The sequence below is a fragment of the Ambystoma mexicanum genome, chromosome 3q (genome assembly GCF_040938575.1).
Source record: "Ambystoma mexicanum isolate Mex_15411 chromosome 3q, UKY_AmexF1_1, whole genome shotgun sequence".
NCBI classification, from domain to species: Eukaryota; Metazoa; Chordata; class Amphibia; order Caudata; family Ambystomatidae; genus Ambystoma; species Ambystoma mexicanum.
Genome location: NC_090926.1, coordinates 345684086 through 345702654, shown reverse-complemented (window position 1 = coordinate 345702654; position 18569 = coordinate 345684086). Strand labels below are relative to the sequence as shown.

Sequence of the window (18569 nt, the reverse complement as noted above, 5' to 3'; positions counted from 1 at the left end):
ACCAAGTGCTACCTTACCTTTTGCACCTGGGCAAGAGCAGCTTATCTGTCATCCATTAAAGTGCATTTCTCAGCCTATACCACAGGCTTTCATCAGTTTTTACTACTTGGTGACCCAGCGGTCGAGGTGTTTCACAATGTATTACTACGCACTTTTCCCTCATCCAAGCTGGTGCCCTCTTGGAGTTTGAATACCATCCTGTCAGCACTTACAGCAGCACCCTATGAAACCATCCATCGGATTTGATTCTTATACTGGAAAGTCACCTTTTTAGTCGTTTTAACATTGGAGAGACTTGGTGAGCTACAGGCCCTCTGCAGAACCCACATTCACAACTTTTCAGAAGGACTGTGCAGTTCGCAGACCACTTCCCAAATTCATACCGAAAGTGGTATGAGATGTTATCGGAGCGAAAAGTCCTCCCTACCCTTTCCGCAAAACACTAATCAGCAGACTGCACCCTTCACTATTTGGATCTCACAAGTGCTGACGTTCTACACTTAACTAAAGGTTTTCTTTCAGGCCGTACAAGAGGGCAGTGCATATCTATGCAAGGTGGATCATGTTGGATGACCAACTGCATCAGTCCCTGTCACCAATCCAGGTCTGCCCCACCTACAGTGCCCTACACTAGGTGAGTGCTGCGACAAGTGTTTCAGGCGTGAGTTGAGCTAAGACATTTGGAGTGGCCACCAGGAACACGCTGCATACGTTTGGCAAGCATTACTGCTTAGCAGAAGACTTCTGAATGGAGTCAATGGTTGGAAAGGCAGTACTCTGCCACCTGTTTTCGTAAGGTAAGAGCAGCCTATAATCTAACTTCCTTCCCTTCTATTGTAATCTAGCATGCATGAAATTTCAGGTGCTCTGCTTTATGCGGACACGTACATGGCATGCTTTACTGCTATATTTCACTGGGGGGGGGGCAGAATGTGAACCAGGTACGACAACCAAAGGTAAGTAAAAGGGACATGGGCTGTATATGGTCAAGCCTTTGTGGAAACTGAATACTTCTTTCAAATCTAACTTGCCTGTAACTGTTACTTGACAGACGTGGTGTTTGTATGGACATTTGCTTTTTGTTTTCCTGTCTTAGACAACCCTTCTGCCCCTTAAGAGTTTCTCTTTACTTCTGAGCAATGTGTACCACAAGTACAGCCAGATGCAGCTTAATTGAAACCCTTTTGGCCAGCTGTGGGTCTGCCGCACGGTCTCCACAGGGCTGAAACGGGCTCTTAAAACAAAGGATTGCTTTAAGTGCAAGTTTTCAGAACAAACTCCCCAACATTCCTATCCGTATTCTTTTGCATCTCGTCCCAATCCAGTGGGACCTTACACAGTTGGGTGTTTGGCACTGCAAATATTGAGTCACATGTTTTCTAGGGGTAGTGGTGTTTTGGGTAATGGGTGAACTTGAAATCAATACTCCATCACTAGATGGGACCTTGCTTATGCCAGGTACATGGGTTCCTATATGCTTCACTGAACCAAGCAAACTCCCAGCTAAACTAACACTTATTTGTTCTCCCTTTCACCACAGCCTTCAAAATTGCAGGTTGTTCGCAAATCACTGATCAGGAAGGAAATGAAGGAAGAGAAAGGTGATGGCAAAGAGAACCAAAGAGTGAGGTCTGATGAGTCTGGTGAAGAGAAAAACGGAGACGATGAGAACCAGAAATCTGGTCAAAAGAAAAGAGGTACTTCCATTAACTTAAAATCATGGATGTGGGTGGGGAGGTTTATATAATACAAGTAATGGAATCTAGATCGTGTATATACCCCATGTTAAAAATCTTTACTCCTATGTCCCGTCTCCTTTCCGCCATACTTATGGGACATTCCTCCGTCCTGTGGGATGGGATCGGAGTGCTTTGTAAAAGCATCCAAAAATTTCTAAATTTTAGTCCTTCCTCTTTCTACGCAGGGCCCAGCACGCGGCCATAACCCTACCCATTTTGGCTCCGCCCTGCGCATCATTGCCCATGAGTCCTTTTCTCCGCTCGTTCGGGACTGGACGCGCTTGCATCCTCGGAAGATCGTCTTCCTCCCCCCCCCTCCCTGGCTAGCGATCGTTTACTAGTGTCTCTAGTTCAAACTAGACTTTCCAGATGTTCATCGTGTCACCGACGCTACGCGAGGGCGGTCCCCATCCTCTTTGTTTAGAGTGTTTGGGTCCGGATCACCGTTGGGACTCATGTTTTTGTGACTCCCTTTCGGTCCAGGCACTTCAACATCAGTTGGAGCGGTGGGAGGAGGTATTTTGACGTACTCCTTCGCATTGTCAGGCGTTTATTGATAAAGAAACGCCCGGTAAGTTCTTTACTTTTCAGAGCACCCCGGCAGGGAGATGCCTTTCCGGGCTCTTCCCGAGCCAGGAGGAGCATTGATCGCTCTGTCACCGGGGATTGCCCCGAGGTGCCTTCTGGGCCTAATTGTGTCAGTTTTCTCTGAGGGTCTCTGTAAGGGGCCTTTGGATACCGGAGCACGCTCCGCAGCCCCTCCTGTGGGGGCTGCCTCTAGACCCTGTTCTGAGTCGTGGGGTACCAGAGCTTGCTCTGAGACCTCGTCATCGGTTTACCTCAAAGTGTACTGGGGGGCGCCCCGAGGCCTCAGCTGAGCTCGGTGTTACCGAACAGATGTTCGAGGCCCACGCTAGTAAGGCTGTTACCGGACCTGGGTCTGAGGTACCTCGTGCAGAGGATAAAGTGACCAACATCTGAGAGGCCTGCCAATGCCTTATCAGTGAAAGTTGTTCCACACTGGTCCTGCTCTTGTAGCGACGCCAGAACTGTTGAGGGGGCAAGGAGTGAAGTTTTTCCTTTACCGGCAGTGCCAAGATCCTTCCTGTGAAGGCTAGTTTGGCTATTGGTATGTCGCAGAAACATTCCAGGCCTCATAGTATTGGCTCAGCCGAGGTGTCTTATGTAAAGGCTAAAATTAAGACCCCTGACCCACCGACGGGGACCCCTGCCTCACTTCCACATGTGCCGCAGTTCCCCTCAGGTGATGGCAAAATGGTGGCCGTTCCTGCCACAGTGGCCATTTTTTGTATTTACCCCCTGCAACTACGCCATCGGCCTCAGGTGTAGGAGTTGGTTCTGGGGGTGAACATACAATTCCTTGTGCGCATCAGTTTCGTCCAGTTTACAGTTGGAACGCCCGGGTGCCCCTTCCGCACAATGTCTCATTGCCTGTGGGTTCGGCACCTTTGATTTTTGTGGACACTTCAGGGGATGGGCCTGTGTGGCAACCCTCACCTCTGCGTCCTTGGAATGATCTTCCTCATGAGGCCTTCTCAGGCAGTTCCAAAACCGTCTCCGGAGGATGCCTTTTTCGGCAAATTTCAGACATTCATGCGTACTGACCCCATGAGAGTATTTGAAGGGTCTTTTTAGGGAGATATACCCGCCTTCGTTTCCGGCTCCACCCTTTCCACCAGTGGTTCTGGCGCCGCCCTTGCCTACGTTGCCTCCACCAACCCTTCCGCCCTTGCCCCCTGTGGACAAGACAGTGCCTGACATGGTCCAGCAGGATCCTGACCTGTCGGCTGATGCGCAGGGCGAGCAAGACGGCGAAGACCAGCCGCGCTCTTAGAGCTTTTCATGACCGGGTACTGGGCATGATGTGCCTATTGGATGTTCCAGTGCCCGAGGCACCCGCTCCGCAGGAGGGTGTGCTTTTGGGGGTGTTCACCTTGTCTCCTTCGGAGCGTACCGGCCTGTTCTTGCAGAAGGACGTTTTGGCCGAGGTCTGCAGGGGCTGGGAAAAGCCACACTCTGGACTTTTCGTCAATAAGAAAATTGATGCGCGATACAGGCTGCATTCTTCGGAAGAGGTGGCCATGTCATCTTGTCCGCCCCCTCCACAGTGGTGGCCGCAGCCACTTTGCAGTCCAGGCCTGCAGCATCCTCTTCTACGACAGCGACTCAGGTTCTGGGGAAATAGCAAAAACCTTCCTCCCAAGGAGTCCAGAAGTTTGTCCTAACTCAGCCTTGCAGCTCCGGCAGGCTAACGCGGAACTGGTGTTTGCAGGGGCGAATATGAAGATGTGGAAAGGTCTGTCAGAGTTCGAGGCTTTCATTCCAGTCGAGAAGCTGGAAGACTTTAAGGCGGGTTTATCTGATGCCAGAGTCTTAGCCCAGGATCTGCATGAGGCCGCGGCTCATCACGTCGACTTGGGGCCTTATGCTGGGTGTTGCAACCTCTCGACAGGTGTGGTTGCATGCCACCAAGTTCTCGAAGGAGGTACAGGTCTGTTTGACGGCAAGGAGCTTTTGTGGAGCTCACCAAAACTAAGGACACCACCCAGACAGCGAAGTCCTGGTTAAAACCCCTTTTAGGACCCAGATACTGCTGTCGCAAAGCCAGCCTTCCTCTGGTTTCGGGGGCTTCCTAGACAGGAAATCCTGCAGAGTGGATACTGCTTCGGGTAATAACTGCCAGAGGCAGCAACGGACTGTTTATCTCCTGCTCCTCAGCCTCCTCAGGATTCAGGTGTTAACACCACTGAAAAGCCTGCCAAATTAGGGTTTTCCTCGCTTGCATGAGAGCCCGGTGGGAGGATGCATTGCGTCTCATTGGGAGGCGTGGCAGACCATCACCGAGGACGGGTGGGTCTTGGCAGTCGCTCTGGTGGGCTTTCGCTTACCCCTACCCCACCCATCAACCCTCCTTTCCAGCAATTGGGATCGCCCTCCCTAAAAGCCGAGGTGCAGAAATTGCAGGACCTCAGAGCTGTGGAACCCGTTCCTCTTGGGGAGCAAGGGGAGGCTTTCTGCTCCCAGCTGTTTACGGTGCCCAAACCCAACCAGGCTGGCCTGTGCACCATCCTAGACCTTTCCCAGTTCAATCTTTTCCTACCCCAAGAGAAATTAAAGATCACGCTCGGCCAGATACCATCTTCCCTGCAGATGGGTGATTGGCTCAGCGTGGTGGATCTTCAGGATGCCTAGATGCATATCCTGATCTGGGGTCCACACAGGAGAGATCTCCGTTTCACTGTGGGAGAGGAGCATTTCCAGTTTCGAAAGCTTCCTTTTGGCCGAAGTTCGGCACCGCGTGTCTACGAAGACGTTGGCGATCGCTGCCTATTCTCGTCTGCAGGGTATCCATGTATATCTGTATTTGGACTGGCTCTTGCACAGCCCTTGCCTGCTGAAAGCTGCCTGCAATCTTCAGTCTCTCCTCCAGCTCTTGTTCCACCTCAGGCTGTTGGTGAACTGGTGGAAATCTTCCATGACTCTCTCAGGACTTGATCTTCCTGGGATTTCGCTGGAATCTGACTGCAGAGTGTACCTGACCGGGGACAGAATGGCGGATCTGTTGGCCATGTGTCAGATGTTTGCGCAGTCGGAGAGCATCTCGGCCTGGGGGTTTCAGAGGCTTCTGGGCCTCATGGCCTCATGCATTTTGGCACTTCCTCTTGCTCACTGCAAGATGAGGCAGACTCGGATGGCTCTTCGGAGCGCTTGGCTTCAGGCTGTGGATCCAAACTCTCAAGTTGATAACGATTCTGGCTTAGATGAGAGCGGACCTGGACTGGTGGAAGTGTCTCAGCAACCTGTCGGTAGGGGTGGGGTTTCAGGACCCAGCCCCGACGATAACGGTCACGACGGACTCCTCCCTTCGCATGGACAATGTGGTGTCGAGATCAACAAGCAAGGGGGCACCAAGTCTCCCCGCTCATGGAGCGGTCATCCAGATTTGGGAGTGGGCGGTTCACCATGGTGTCTGGCTACTTGCAGTACACATTCTGCGCCAGCTGAATGTCCCAGCAGATGCCCTCAGTCGGCTGACTGTAGTCCACTACGAGTGGGAACTGAAGGCAGAAGTCCTCTCATAGATTTTCTTGCACTGGGGCACTCCGGAAGTGGACCTCTTCGCTACGGCGGCAAACAAGTAGTTTCCTCTGTATGCCTCCAGAAACGAACTGGGAGCCTCATCTCTGGGGATGCTCTCGAAATTCCATGGCACAATGAGGGCTTATGCTTTCCCGCCTCTGCCTATAGTTCATTGGACGATTTGCAAATTGAAGAACTGTGAACTGTTCTGCTCATAGCCCCGTGGTGGCCAGCCAGGTTTTGGTTCTCAGAACTTCAACACCTGTCAGTGTGTCTGCCAGTCAGGCTCCTGGTAACCCCGATCTTCTTCACTAGGGGGGGACTGTGGCACTCCTCCCCACAATCACTCAGCTTGGCGGCACAGTGCCCGAGTTCAGGTCTTTAGAACATCTTAGCCTGTCTGCGGATAAAATGCGTATTATCCAGGCTGCCAGAGAACCTTCGACTAGGTCCCAGTACAGAAGCAAATGGCTTAGGCTCTGTCATTGGTGTTTAAACAAGCAGTTGGACCCAAGGCGGTCTACGATTGACAGTGTTGTCCTTGTATCCTATTTAGCAGAGTCAGGAGTTAACATTCTGTCATGTAGAAGTTATCTGTCGGCGGTTTCTGCCTGCCTACCTATCTACGGACCAATGTTTTTACTGTCTAATCCAGTGGTTAAGAGACTTTTTGCAGGCTTGACACGCCTTTGTCCTCTGATTTGCAGTCCGCACCCAGCGTGGGATCTAAATGTGGTCCTGACGGCGTTGTGCCATAAGCTTTTCGAACCAATGGCCACGGTGGACCTCAAGCACCTGTCATGGAAGGTGTCCTTTTTGGTGGCCGTCACTTCGGCAAGGCGCGTGAGCGAGCTACAAGCTTGTCGGTGGAACGTCCCTTCTTGGCTTTTCACAAGGATAAGGTGGTCTTACAGACAAACCCTGCTTTCTTGCTGAAGGTGGTTTCTGAGTTCCATCTAAAGCAGTCTATTTTCCTGCCGGTCTTTTTCCTGAATCGCGCTTCAGAGGCGGAAAGGGTTCTACACTGGATGTTAGAAGGTCTCTTAAGTTCGATCTTGACAACTTCCGAACTTAGGAGCTTTTCTCAACTGTTCATCACCTTTGGTAATCCACAAGGTAAGTAGGCCTCTAAGGCGACCATCTCCAGATGCATCGCGGCCTGCATTACTGAGTCTTATACCGTTCAAGGGCTGAAGCTTCCTAAAGGTGTTCATGCACACCTGGTGCGGGGCAAGGCAGTTGCCTTTCAGAAATGTCCCCTGGAAGACCATCGCAAAGGCAGCTATTTGGTCCTCCCCATTGGCTTTTTGTAAACATTGTCTAGACCTGAGTTCAAGAGCTGATGCTCAGTTTGGTCAGACTGTGCTGAAGAACCAGTTTGAGTAAGGTTTTTTTCCATCCACCCATAGTTCCTGCAAGGAGTGCTTGGGGAATCTCCCATTAGTATGGAGGAAAGGGGACGTAGGAGTATAACCAGGTTACTCACTGTAGTGACCACCTTACTCCTAGTCCATAGACCCCTTTACTCCATATGCCCGTCCCCTTCAATAAGGTTCCTCTATTATTGCTAAAAGGTCTCTGACCTGGTGATAGAAAAGGACTGATGGGCGGAGTTACGGCCGCGTGCCGGGCCCCGCGTAGGAGGAAGGATTAAAAACATTTTTTTGATGCTTTTACAAAGCGCTCCGGTCCCATAAGTATGGCGGAAAGGGGACTATGAACTAGGAGTAAGGGGGTCACTACAGTGAGTAACCTGGTAATTTTTTTCTATTGGTATGTTTAGTTGTATTATGATGCAGCCCACATTTTGTCAAGCACTGGTTTATTTTATTCAGTATAGACTCAACAAATGTCTGCAAATGCCTTTGTGAGAGCACAAAGGCAAGTGTTTTAATACATTTCTCGAAAGAATAATTTCTATTTTTTCGGAGTCAAATTTACTTCACAATGAAAGTTTGATAGCTCTGCAGGCTATGGCTTACTTTCGTGTTTTATTTTTTTAAGTTTGTGGTCATATGGCACTGACCAAGCAAGGTAGCAAGAGTGCTGTACAAGTAATTTGAGGTTAACTGAGTTTGTGATGGGAAGGTTTATGGTACTGGATGTGTATTAGTTGGTCTATAGCCTTGCACTGGATAACATTGCCTACTGTCTGTTTTGTGGCTAGGTAGGCTGGTGTTGGGCAGTAGTTGCCTTACTGGTGATGGAGTTTATTTTGAAATATCCTGCCTTACATGAATAACCAGTTTAATGCTCTGCGATGTGTTAAATTTTGGATGCCCTGAAAGTAGGGCCTAGTGTTACTGCGAAGGAAGGCGGTTTCCAGTACTGTGGGAGTGATTACAGGGCGTGGACTGTTTTTGAAGTCCATGTCAGTTCGATAGAGGGTTAGGGTTTTATCTTTCAGTAGAGTGCTGTTTGAGGCTAGGCTTTTTTAAGTTGCTATAAGGAGTAGTGTCAATGGAGCAAAGTAATTAGGCAAATTATTTCCAGCTGAGGTGTGAATCCATCAAGGTGTCATTCAACCCCCCCTTAAATGGTTTCTTGTTTAGATGGCAGGCATGATATTTTATTTTGGTGGGATTGAGGTTTACATAGGTGCTTGCCATCCAAGCTTAACTGGCAGCGAGGCAGTGCCTGAGGCATTCAGTTTGCAGAATAACTGAGTATTGGCATATAGGTGAAATGAGATTGGGTTTGTGGAGAAATGACCCCAGTGGTTTCATATTCACTGGAGAGTATTGAGCTTTTCTTGACTCTGCAGGTGACTGGTATCTGTCCTTGAGGCAGGAGACAGTGAGCACTCTGCCTGTGAACCCCATTTTGTCTCCAAGTAGCCTTGTCCGTGTGAAGTGTTGGACTGTCTAACATGTTGGAGCTAAGAGGGCCAAAGTGGCAGGCTTTGTATTTCTCCAGCATGGGGTTTGGCATGGATTCACATGCCATTATTCACCATCCCCAGGCTGGGAATCCTCGGTAAAAGAAAAATTTCACTTTAAAACTGTTTCTCCTCTAAGCCAATCACTGTCCTCTGGGTCATACTGCCCCCTCCAATGAGTCCTCTCCTTAAGCCCCTCCCCTGGCAGCCATCTACAGATTTTTACTGCACACCTCAGTGTTGGGAAATCTCGGGTAGCTCTCCAAGCTATTTGTATGTTTTTGTGGTTTTTGTCAAAGTTCAGCCTGTGTGCGCTTTCGTCTGCCGACAGCGGGGACCCGTTGTCTGTAGTTCTGCACCCCACAAGGGCTAGGATTCATTGAAGATTCTCGAAAGCCATCTTGGGCCAACTTCACACACTCCGACCATGACGGAAGAGGGCAGGTCCCTCTTAGGCCCTGCACCAAATGCGGGGTGTGGAATGTTTGTGGAGGACAACCACCTAATATGCCTCTTCTGCCTACACCCAGACCATAAGGAGGTAGAGTGACAAATGCCTCGGTTTCTCTATGAAAACTACAGACAGTGTTAAGCCAAGCCACCAGCCTACTATGCCTAAGGACTGACTTGCTCAGAGCAGAGTCATGCCTCGTCCAGGGCCGGCTGATCCGAGGAGCGGTTTAAGTCCTTTGAGGGCACCTCATCCATGGTGGCCCAAGATAAGGCCCGGATCTGCAAGTCTGAGTTCACAGCAGAAGCTGGTCCCAAAGTGGATGGGGTGCTATCGGCATCACCTTCTGCCTCCATTGCCAGCCTACCATCAAGCGCCTCTTCAAAGAGGAAGTAATCTACCGCGGCTAAACTATGGTAGAAATCTGAGAAGCAGACTAAGCAGCAGGCTGCACAGGCTCAACTTGCACAGGCAAAGACCTTGCCGCCAACTCGACGGATACTACTACCACGGCAGCTAATGGCACTGATCCTGCAAGGGTGGCTCACATGGTGCAGAATGTGTCCCTGCCCCATGGGATGGCACCACTGCTGAGACTTTGGCAGTCTGCTGGTACGCCAGAAGGGGTGAAGATACCAGTGCAGGTCTGGTTTAGAAGCCTCAAGGAGGAAAGGGGTTTGGGGAGTGGGGTGGGCATGTGTAGAGGCCCTGAAACAGCCCTCCCAGGTCATCTCCCAAGCCTTGGAGGTCTTCCACAGAGTAAGCACAGGAGTCCATGCATACGGTCCACAAGGATAGCGGCGCAGGTCGTAGTTTCCAGTTTTGCCTTGTCAGCTGAGGGACATTTCTTGGGACATTCCCTTGACTCTCTCCACCTTGGTGTCAAAGATCCAGATGAATGTTTCCGGCACCAGTGGTTCCCATGTCAGCCTCTGCCAAGCGTCATTGGACACCTGGATCAACCCAACTCCCCCAGCAGACCCGGTTATGGGAACAGACATGGCCACGACAGATGACGACTAAGGCATTGTTGCAGCGGACGGTGAGTCACCACATTTGGATGCCCCACATAGGTTCCCCCACTGGACGAGGTGGGTTTGTGCCACTCCATGATCGCTAGAGCCTCTGAGCTAATCCAGCTGGAGCCTGAGGAAACCAAGAATCAGGGCTTGTGTCAAAGGTAAGAGGAAGACTATCATAGCGGTACCTTTTCTGGACACGATTTGGGAAGAGGGTGTCGCCCTCATAGAATCCTTGCACAGCTCCGGCCAAGCAGAATAGGCTGGGAAAAAGTATAGGGTGCCAGACTCGGCACCCAAATGCCTGAGGTCGCAGTCATCACTGGACTCGGTGGGCTGGCCGTGAGGAAAGTCAGCAACCCATCCCAGTCTTATGTCCCTCTGGGACAGTAAGGGATGCCATGGGGAAGGTGACTTACACTGCAAAGTCCACAATCAAGGGGGCCCAACACACTTGTGATCCTAACTAGGTACAACAGGGATTTGTGGTACAAACTAGGATCGATCCTGGAGGTCCACCCTGACGATAAGACTGATGCCCTTGCCCTCTTCCCCAAAGTGGCATCGGACAACACCATCACAGTGGCAGTCGACATCGCCGATACAGGGTTCCGGCAAATGGGTAACAGTCTTCCTTAGTCTGCCGGAATGAATGAAGGCCACTAACGTCCGTCAGTCCAAGCGAAAGTGCTGCACATGCCCTTCGATGTGGAAAATGTGTGGGAAGGCTGTCGACTACTCCCTCCAGGCCATCAAAGTGTATATGGAGATGGTCCGCTCACTTAGCATTCTCCAAAAGTACTGCTAGTCTATTTGCTCCTCCAGGGAAAAATCGAGCAGGTCAAAGTAAAGTGTTCTACATGTCATACAGCCAGCCTTCCTGATCCTCGACTCAAGCCTACAGAGGCCTCTCTTAGGCCCATGGTAGCGGAGGACAGCACATCGATGCTCGCAGGACAGCACATCGGTGCCTGAAATGGCCAAGACGTCATGCCCCCACTCGTGCACCCCGGTGGGAGTCCAGCTGACTAGGTTCGTCCGCGAGTGGAGAAAGATCACCAGTAACAGATGGGTGCTGGATGCTCTCGCCCAGGGGAAGAATTTGGAGGTCCAACGCAGGAGTCCTCACATTCCACTGGTTCCCCAGCAGGAGCAGCACATCACACTGCTTCTGGAGGAGTTACGAGCCATGCTACGAAAAGGGGCGATTGTTCTCCAGCATGGGGTCTGGCATGGATTCACATGCTCATGAATATTCCCCGTCAGGCTGGGAATCCTCGGTAAAGAAAATATCAGTTTCGTTTCTGATCACTTTCCTAGTAGTAACCAATCACTGATCTCTGCGTCATACTGACCACAGCCAATGACTGCCCTCTACCTAAGGCCCGCCTCTGGCAGCCATCTTCAGATTTTTACCGCACGTTTAAGTGTTGGGAGTCCTCATGCTTAGCTCTCGAGCTTTTACTGCGTGTTTCATGCTTTTTCAGGTGAAGTTTCACATTTTTTTCGGTTAATCGAGCCTCAAGCTCCACCGTTTCTACTCCCGTTAACGGCTATCCGTGGCGGGATTTTCCTACACCCCTCAAGGGTGAAGATTTCGTCGAATGAACTGTGCTGCTTCTACTGTCTTCATGGGGACAAGACTCATGTAGAGGACTACCAGTTCTGCAAGAACTTGTCGGAGCGGACCATGAGGGACCGTCGATCCCGTCTCGCAAGCTGGTTGGAGAAGGGCTCGACGGGTGAGAAGAAGAAAGGGTCCGAGCGGGCTTCCACCAGGCCAAGCGCTGCGTGGGAATCCGGGAGCGCCGAAAGGTCGGGCTCTTCGGTCGCCAGGCTGGGCGCACCTTCCCCGGCACCGTCAACCACGAGCCAACGCTCCGGTTTGGGGAAGAGAAAGTCCAAGACCCCGGGTAAGCTTCGGGAGAAGACCCGTCCGATCTCGATAGAGGGGGAGCGAGGCGTCGCCCCTCCCCGAAGTAGAAGACCCGGGACGCACCTAAGGTGGTGAGGGCCCCTACCCAGCAGGCGAAGGACTCTATCGAGGCTATAGCTGCGACTCTTGCCAAGCCGGCAGAGACGCCGCCAGCGGAGACTGCCTCCGGGACTAGTTTCCCTGCCGCCAAGGAGGGAATCCTCTTTTCAGCCCATCGTCGTGGCCGCCATGATGGAAGAAGCGAGGGAGGGGGGCACGGTGCCCTCCTCGAGCTCAGACAGCCTCGGAGGAGGAACTGACCGAGGCCGTGAGGAACCTCGAAGTCCAATTCGAGAAGGTTCGATCCTCGGAGATAACCGAGGAAGAAGACGATGGTGAGAGAGCGGCCTTCCCTTCCGGCGCAGCCAGATCCTAGGCCTCAGGATGGCTCGGCGGCCATTTTGTCTGCCATCCAGTCCTTATGCTCTAAGGATGAGATTCCCACGGCCCAGGCTGGAAGACCCGACACCTGGCCCGTCGGAGGTCCTCAGAACAAACGACGGAGGACCCAACCCTCTCCTCCGCTCGCCCCCGTAGGGCCTACAGTTCCCTCCTCATCCTCCCATGAGTCGGGAGATGACAGTGCGTTGGGCTCGACGACGGAACGGGTCTGCCGTCGCGCGGGCCTCGCCGCCCGTCAAGATTGGCTCATTCCACGCCATGATCGCCAGGGCGTCCGAATTGTTCCAGCTCTGCCCGGAGGAGTAGAGAAAGGAAGGTTTCCTCTATCAGCGCCGGGAGGCCAAGAGGAAGACGGTCATCGCGGTGCCCCTAATCGATGACATCTGGGAGGAGGGCCTGTCGGTTCTCAAAAATCCCTCCACGGCACCAGCCAAACGGGACCTGTACGAGAAGTACCGGGTCCCCGAAACCGCTCCCCTGTGCCTCAGGGCCCAGCCAACACCAGACTGGGTCGTCGCGGCGGGGTCGGGAGCCTCGACGTCTAATTCCCCGCCGGACGGCGAGGGAAAGGTTGGACGCCATGGGGCGGTGGGTCATTTCGGCGGTGACTACGATCAAAGCGGCCAATGCTCTGGCGATCGTGGCCCGTTACGACAGGGAGCTCTGGTTTAAGCTGGCCCCCATGTTGGACTTCCTGCCGGACAAGAGGTCCGAGGCCCTGGAAATACTGCAAGAGGGTGAGGTGGCGTCGGACCACGCCATAACTGTGGCAACCGATATTGCCGATACCATGTTCCGCCAGCTGGGCAACAGTGTTTGCCTACGACGACTGGGTTGGCTCCGGGCGACGGACTTCCATCAGGACGTCCAGACCAGGGTGTTGGACATGCCGTTCGACGGCAGCGACCTGTTCGGGAAGGCGGTGGACGAGTCCCTCCAAGCCATAAAAACGGACACGGAGACGGCCCGCGCCCTAGGAGCCCTTCAGCAACGACGGCCCTTTCGGAGCTCCGGAGGCAGACAGGGTGCCTCCAAGGGATCCAGCGGTGACTCGTCGTCCTACCGCCAGGCAGCAAGCTCCTCGTCTCAGGAGGCCTATAGGGGTCGCGGCAAGCAGGGAGCGCCTCGCTGTCGGCAAGGTGGCCAGGGCGGCAAGGCCTCCACCTCCAAGCAGGACTGAACCGGCCGTGGTCTTGGGCCCCCACCGAAGCACCCCGGTGGGAGGCCGGCTGACTAATTTCGTCGGCGTGTGGAAGTCCATCTCCACCGACCGTTGGGTGCTGGAAACCCTGGCAAGAGGACACTCTATTGAATTCCTGAGGAAGTGCCCTCACGTTCCTCCTGTGGCCAGGAAGGAAAATCACGTCCCGCAACTGCTGTTGGAAGTACGGGCGATGCTCAGGAAAGGCGCCATCGAGCTTGTCCCGAAGAGGCTCCGGGGTGTACTCGAGGTACTTCCTCGTCAGGAAGAAGACGGGCGGCTGGCGCCCCATCCTGGACCTTCGTCGTTTGCACAAATACATCAGATCACAAAAGTTCAGGATGGTCACCCTCCAGCACGTACTGGGACAGCTGGAGGAGGGCGACTTTCTATCGTCGTTGGAACTGGAGGATGCTTACTTCCACGTTCCCATCCTCAAGTCACCGAAAGTTCCTCAGGTTCGTCGTCCAGGGACGCCACTACCAATTCAGAGCACTGCCGTTCGGATTGAAGTCGGCCCCCAGGGTCTTTACCAAGTGCCTAGCACCAGGATTCACGTCTACCCCTACCTGGAGGACTGGCTCATCCGCTCAAGGACGAGGGAACTCGCCGTCGAACACACTGCGAGGACCGTCCAGCTACTCACAAACCTGGGATTCGCCATAAACTACCCGAAGTCCCACCTGATGCCGTCGCAGGTGGCCCTGTTTCTGGGAGCGAAGCTCGATACAGTGAGGCGCCTGGCGGCCCCGTCGGAAGAACAGGCGAAGACCATTCTAGGCAAAGTGCAGCGCCTGCTAGCCACGGACATGGCCAGGGTGAGGTCCATGAAGTCCCTCCTGGGGATGATGTCCTCTTGCATCTACCTGGTGCGCCTCTGCAGACTACGGATGCGCCCTCTTCAAGAATTTCTCGACGCCCGTTGGATACAGATGGGCACCTTCGAAGACAGGGTCCCCCTCAACGAGGTGTTCCGGCGGGCGATTCAGTGGTGGGGCGTTCGAGCGCATCTCACGGCGGGCAAGGACTTTCAGACGCCGGCGTACCAGGAGACGGTGACGACGGACGCCTCCCTGGAAGCGTCCCAGAGATCTCCACGCAAGAGGCCTCTGGCTCCCGGAGGAGAGGCCCCTGCACATCAACGTCCTGGAACTCCGAGCCGTGTTCTGGGCTCTCAAATCGTTCCGTCGCTCAAGGGCAAGGTGGTGCGGATCTTCATGGACAACACCACAATGTTTTACATACGGAAGCAGGAAGGCACCAGATCCCCAGCCCTATCCAAGGAGGCACAGGATCTGTGGCACTGGGCGGTCGCCCAGGAGATGTTCCTGGTTCCCTTCCACCTGGCAGCAGAAAGCAACACCATCGCCGACTCGCTCAGCAGGGAGCTGCGCGCGTGTCACGAGTGGGAACTGCGCCAGGATCAGGTGGATCAACTCTTTAGACGATGGGGCAAACCCCAAATCGACCTGTTCGCAACAGCGACAAACTCGAAGTGCAAGAGGTTCGCCAGCAGGTTTCCCCAGCCGAGAAGCATGGGCGATGCGTTCTCGTTCCCCTGGGACGGACTATACCTGTATGCGTTCCCTCCGTTGCCGTTGCTGCTTCGACTCATCAACCAGCTCAAGAGGTCCCGGTGCAGGATGATCCTCGCACCGGCATGGCCATGGCAGATCTGGTTCCTGGACCTTCTGGACTTGTCAACGTCCCCTCCCATCAAGCTGTCGGCGGACGCGGACCTTCTCTCCAGAGAAGGAGGCGCCATCTTCCACCACGACCCGGCGTTGCTGAACCTGCAGGCCTGCCTCCTGCAGCGCTAGAGTTTGGAGGCTATGATATACCGGCCGATTGCAGAGAGGTTCTTGCAAAGGCCAGGGCGTCCTCGACTCTCAAATGCTACGGTCATAAGTGGAAGAGGTTCTCTATCTGGTGCCGTGCACAGAAGATCAACCCCCTACGGATTACGGCCCCTCAAGTGCTGCCGTACCTTCTATCGCTGGCAAAGGCTGGGCTAGCCCATGCCTCCATTAAGATTCATCTGGCGGCGATCTCCAGATATACCAGAACCACAGGACGGATGTTCCTGTGGTCCCATCGACTGGTAAGAGTTTATGAAAGGACTGTTCTGGTCGTTCCCGCCGGTGAAGGCCCCGGCCCCAGCGTGGGAACTTAACGTGGTGCTGACGAGGCTCATGGGGGGGGCCCCCATTCGAGCCGATGCACTCCGCACCTATGAAGTTTGTGTCGTGGAAGACTGCGTTCCTGGTGGCCATTACCTCTGCACGACGAGTGGGAGAGATCCAGGCCCTATCCTGCAAAGCACCGTACTTGACTTTCCATGCCTCGAGGGTGGTGCTTAGGACGCACCCCTCCTTTATGCCCAAGGTGCCGTCAGACTTCCATCTTAACGAGCCCTTGGTGTTACCTTTTTTCTTCCCGTCTCCTTCGTCGCTGGCCGAGAGGACCTTGCACTCGCTGGATGTGGCTAGAGCGCTGAAGTTCTACGTGGACCGCACGAAGAGTTTCCAGAGGACATCAAACCTGTTTGTGAACTTTGGACCTGTGAATCAAGGGAAGGCTCTCTCGAAGTCTTCTATTTCCAGATGGCTCTCCGGCTGCATCATGCACTGTCACCGGTTGGCTAAACGACCGCTGCCAGGCCGTCCGAGAGCCCATTCGACCAGAGCGATCGCTGCTACCACGGCATTCTTATCTGGTGTGCCCCTGCTGGACATCTGCAGGGCTGCTATGTGGAGGTCGACGCACACCTTCACGAGATTCTACTGCGTCGATCGGGATTCCAGGGAGGAGTCCAGGGTCGGCCAAGCAGTGCTGCGCAACCTGTTCGCTTAAGGTGAGCCTGGTGAGGAGGTAAGAGCTGCTTAATGTTGAGTTTTTTGTATTGCTTAATGTTGAGCCTTTTACCACCTCCCGTGGTTGTGCATGTGTACTGCTATTTAATCTTATATTCATGAGCATGTGAATCCATGCCAGACCCCATGCTGGAGAAGGAACAAGTTACTTACCTGTAACTGTTCTCCAGCATGGGTCTGGCATGGATTCACATGCGAACCCTCCCGCCTACCCCTCTGCGGCTCTTCACTTGGTCATACTCCCACTTCACGTGCTACCAAATCTGAAGATGGCTGCCAGAGGCGGGGCTTAGGTAGAGGGCAGTCATTGGCTGTGGTCAGTATGACGCAGAGATCAGTGATTGGTTACTACTGGGAAAGACAGATCAGAAATGAAACCGATACTGATTTTTTTCTTTACCGAGGATTCCCAGCCTGACGACGGGGAATATTGATGAGCATGTGAATCCATGCCAGACCCATGCTGGAGAACAGTTACAGGTAAGTAACTTGTTCCTTCCCAACGGTTCCGGGGCTCTTGACTTTATTCCATATACTAAGAAGACCTGCGACGTCTGAACAAATACTAAATTCAGGATGGTTGTGTTGCAGCATGTGCTCTGCCAACAGGAAAACAATTTCTTGACGTCGAAACTGTAGGATGCATATCCCCATACACAAACAATTTCCTCCATTTTTGATGGTACAGGTCTAGCATTACCAGTTCGAGGCCTTACCATTCGAATGGCTTGTCCGCCAATGTATTCCACATCTTTGACATGTAATGTCCACAGCTGTGCTACTGTGGCCATTTTTCGGCAGAGGGCTTCCTGCGTCAATGGCGGCGGGTTGTTGTCCCTCAAAGGCATCCGTCGAGGACTGTCAATGAATGTTATAAATAGGACGCACATTGCCTGTAGCCTCGGTCCATTTTTTCCGCAAACATGTTTGCTGTGAGAACTTGGCGTGCCTCGTGAATGTCGTCTTTGACCCCTCCGACTCCGCAGTCTTGCTTTAAGATTGCCTAGACACTCATTCTAGGTCTGATTCTCAGTTGGGACAAGCGGTACAAAGACATATTTTCTCTAGTGTTCCTTCTCACAACCCACCTGCAACTCTGGGTACTGCTAGCTAGTCTATGCACAGCATGTGAGTCTAAGCAGATTAACGAGCATCAGAAGGCATGCATTACTCACCGTAATAGCATTTCTGATTGTATCTGCTTAGATTCACATGCGCCATCCCTACTTCCCTGCTCTGTGTGGAAGGAACATAGACGTCTTACTACTTCCTCTCTTTATGTACTCATTATAGCCTGGGCTCCCTCTAGCAGTAAAAATACAATCGGAGGGACCTCGGCGCTTGAGGGATTCTGGATACACTACATGTCACGATAGGGATAGTGTTACAGACACGCCTATGCCGACGTCCCCTTTCGGCCCCGAAAGACAAGATGCAATACTCGGCGGTTACCACTGGATGTCGGACCATGTGCACAGCATGTGAATCTAAGCAGATACAATCAATGCTATTATGGTGAGTAATGTATGTCTTACTGGCTGTGGGAAGTGCTTTAGCCTTGGATTCCTTTTTGGACGTGTGGTGGCATTGTAAGTGTTCCTGTGTTGTCTTAACTCTTCCCAAACATGCTTTTAAACTGCAATTTACTTACCTGTGGGCTGAAGATAACTTTTGTAGGGGACTTTGAGTCCTGCCACCCACCAACCCCTAAATGTTTCACCGACTAGAGAAGAGCTGATAGTTAGGTGACTGCTTTATAGTTGTACATTTGAGCAGACCTCACCCCAACCCCCCCTATAAGGCATGTGTATTTCTAACCACTTGGTCTCCCTTTTTACTGGACAGTTTTTCATTGGTATTGAAATGTTTCTTTAATGTAGTAAAGTGTCGTCTAATCTCACTGAGATTAGACTGTTTAGTTGGGTGGATG

General features: G+C 52.7%; 1 protein-coding gene across 4 annotated transcripts in view; it reads left to right on the top strand.

Annotated features, from left to right (window-relative positions):
* The window catches only part of LARP1 (La ribonucleoprotein 1, translational regulator), a 1174773-nt gene that overhangs the window by 188076 nt on the left and 968128 nt on the right, over positions 1–18569 (top strand). For all 4 annotated transcript variants that reach the window (XM_069653974.1, XM_069653972.1, XM_069653971.1 and 1 more), the window contains one exon: positions 1541–1697. In XM_069653974.1, the coding sequence (XP_069510075.1) occupies positions 1541–1697 (157 nt within the window). The remainder of the gene's footprint in view (positions 1–1540; positions 1698–18569) is intronic.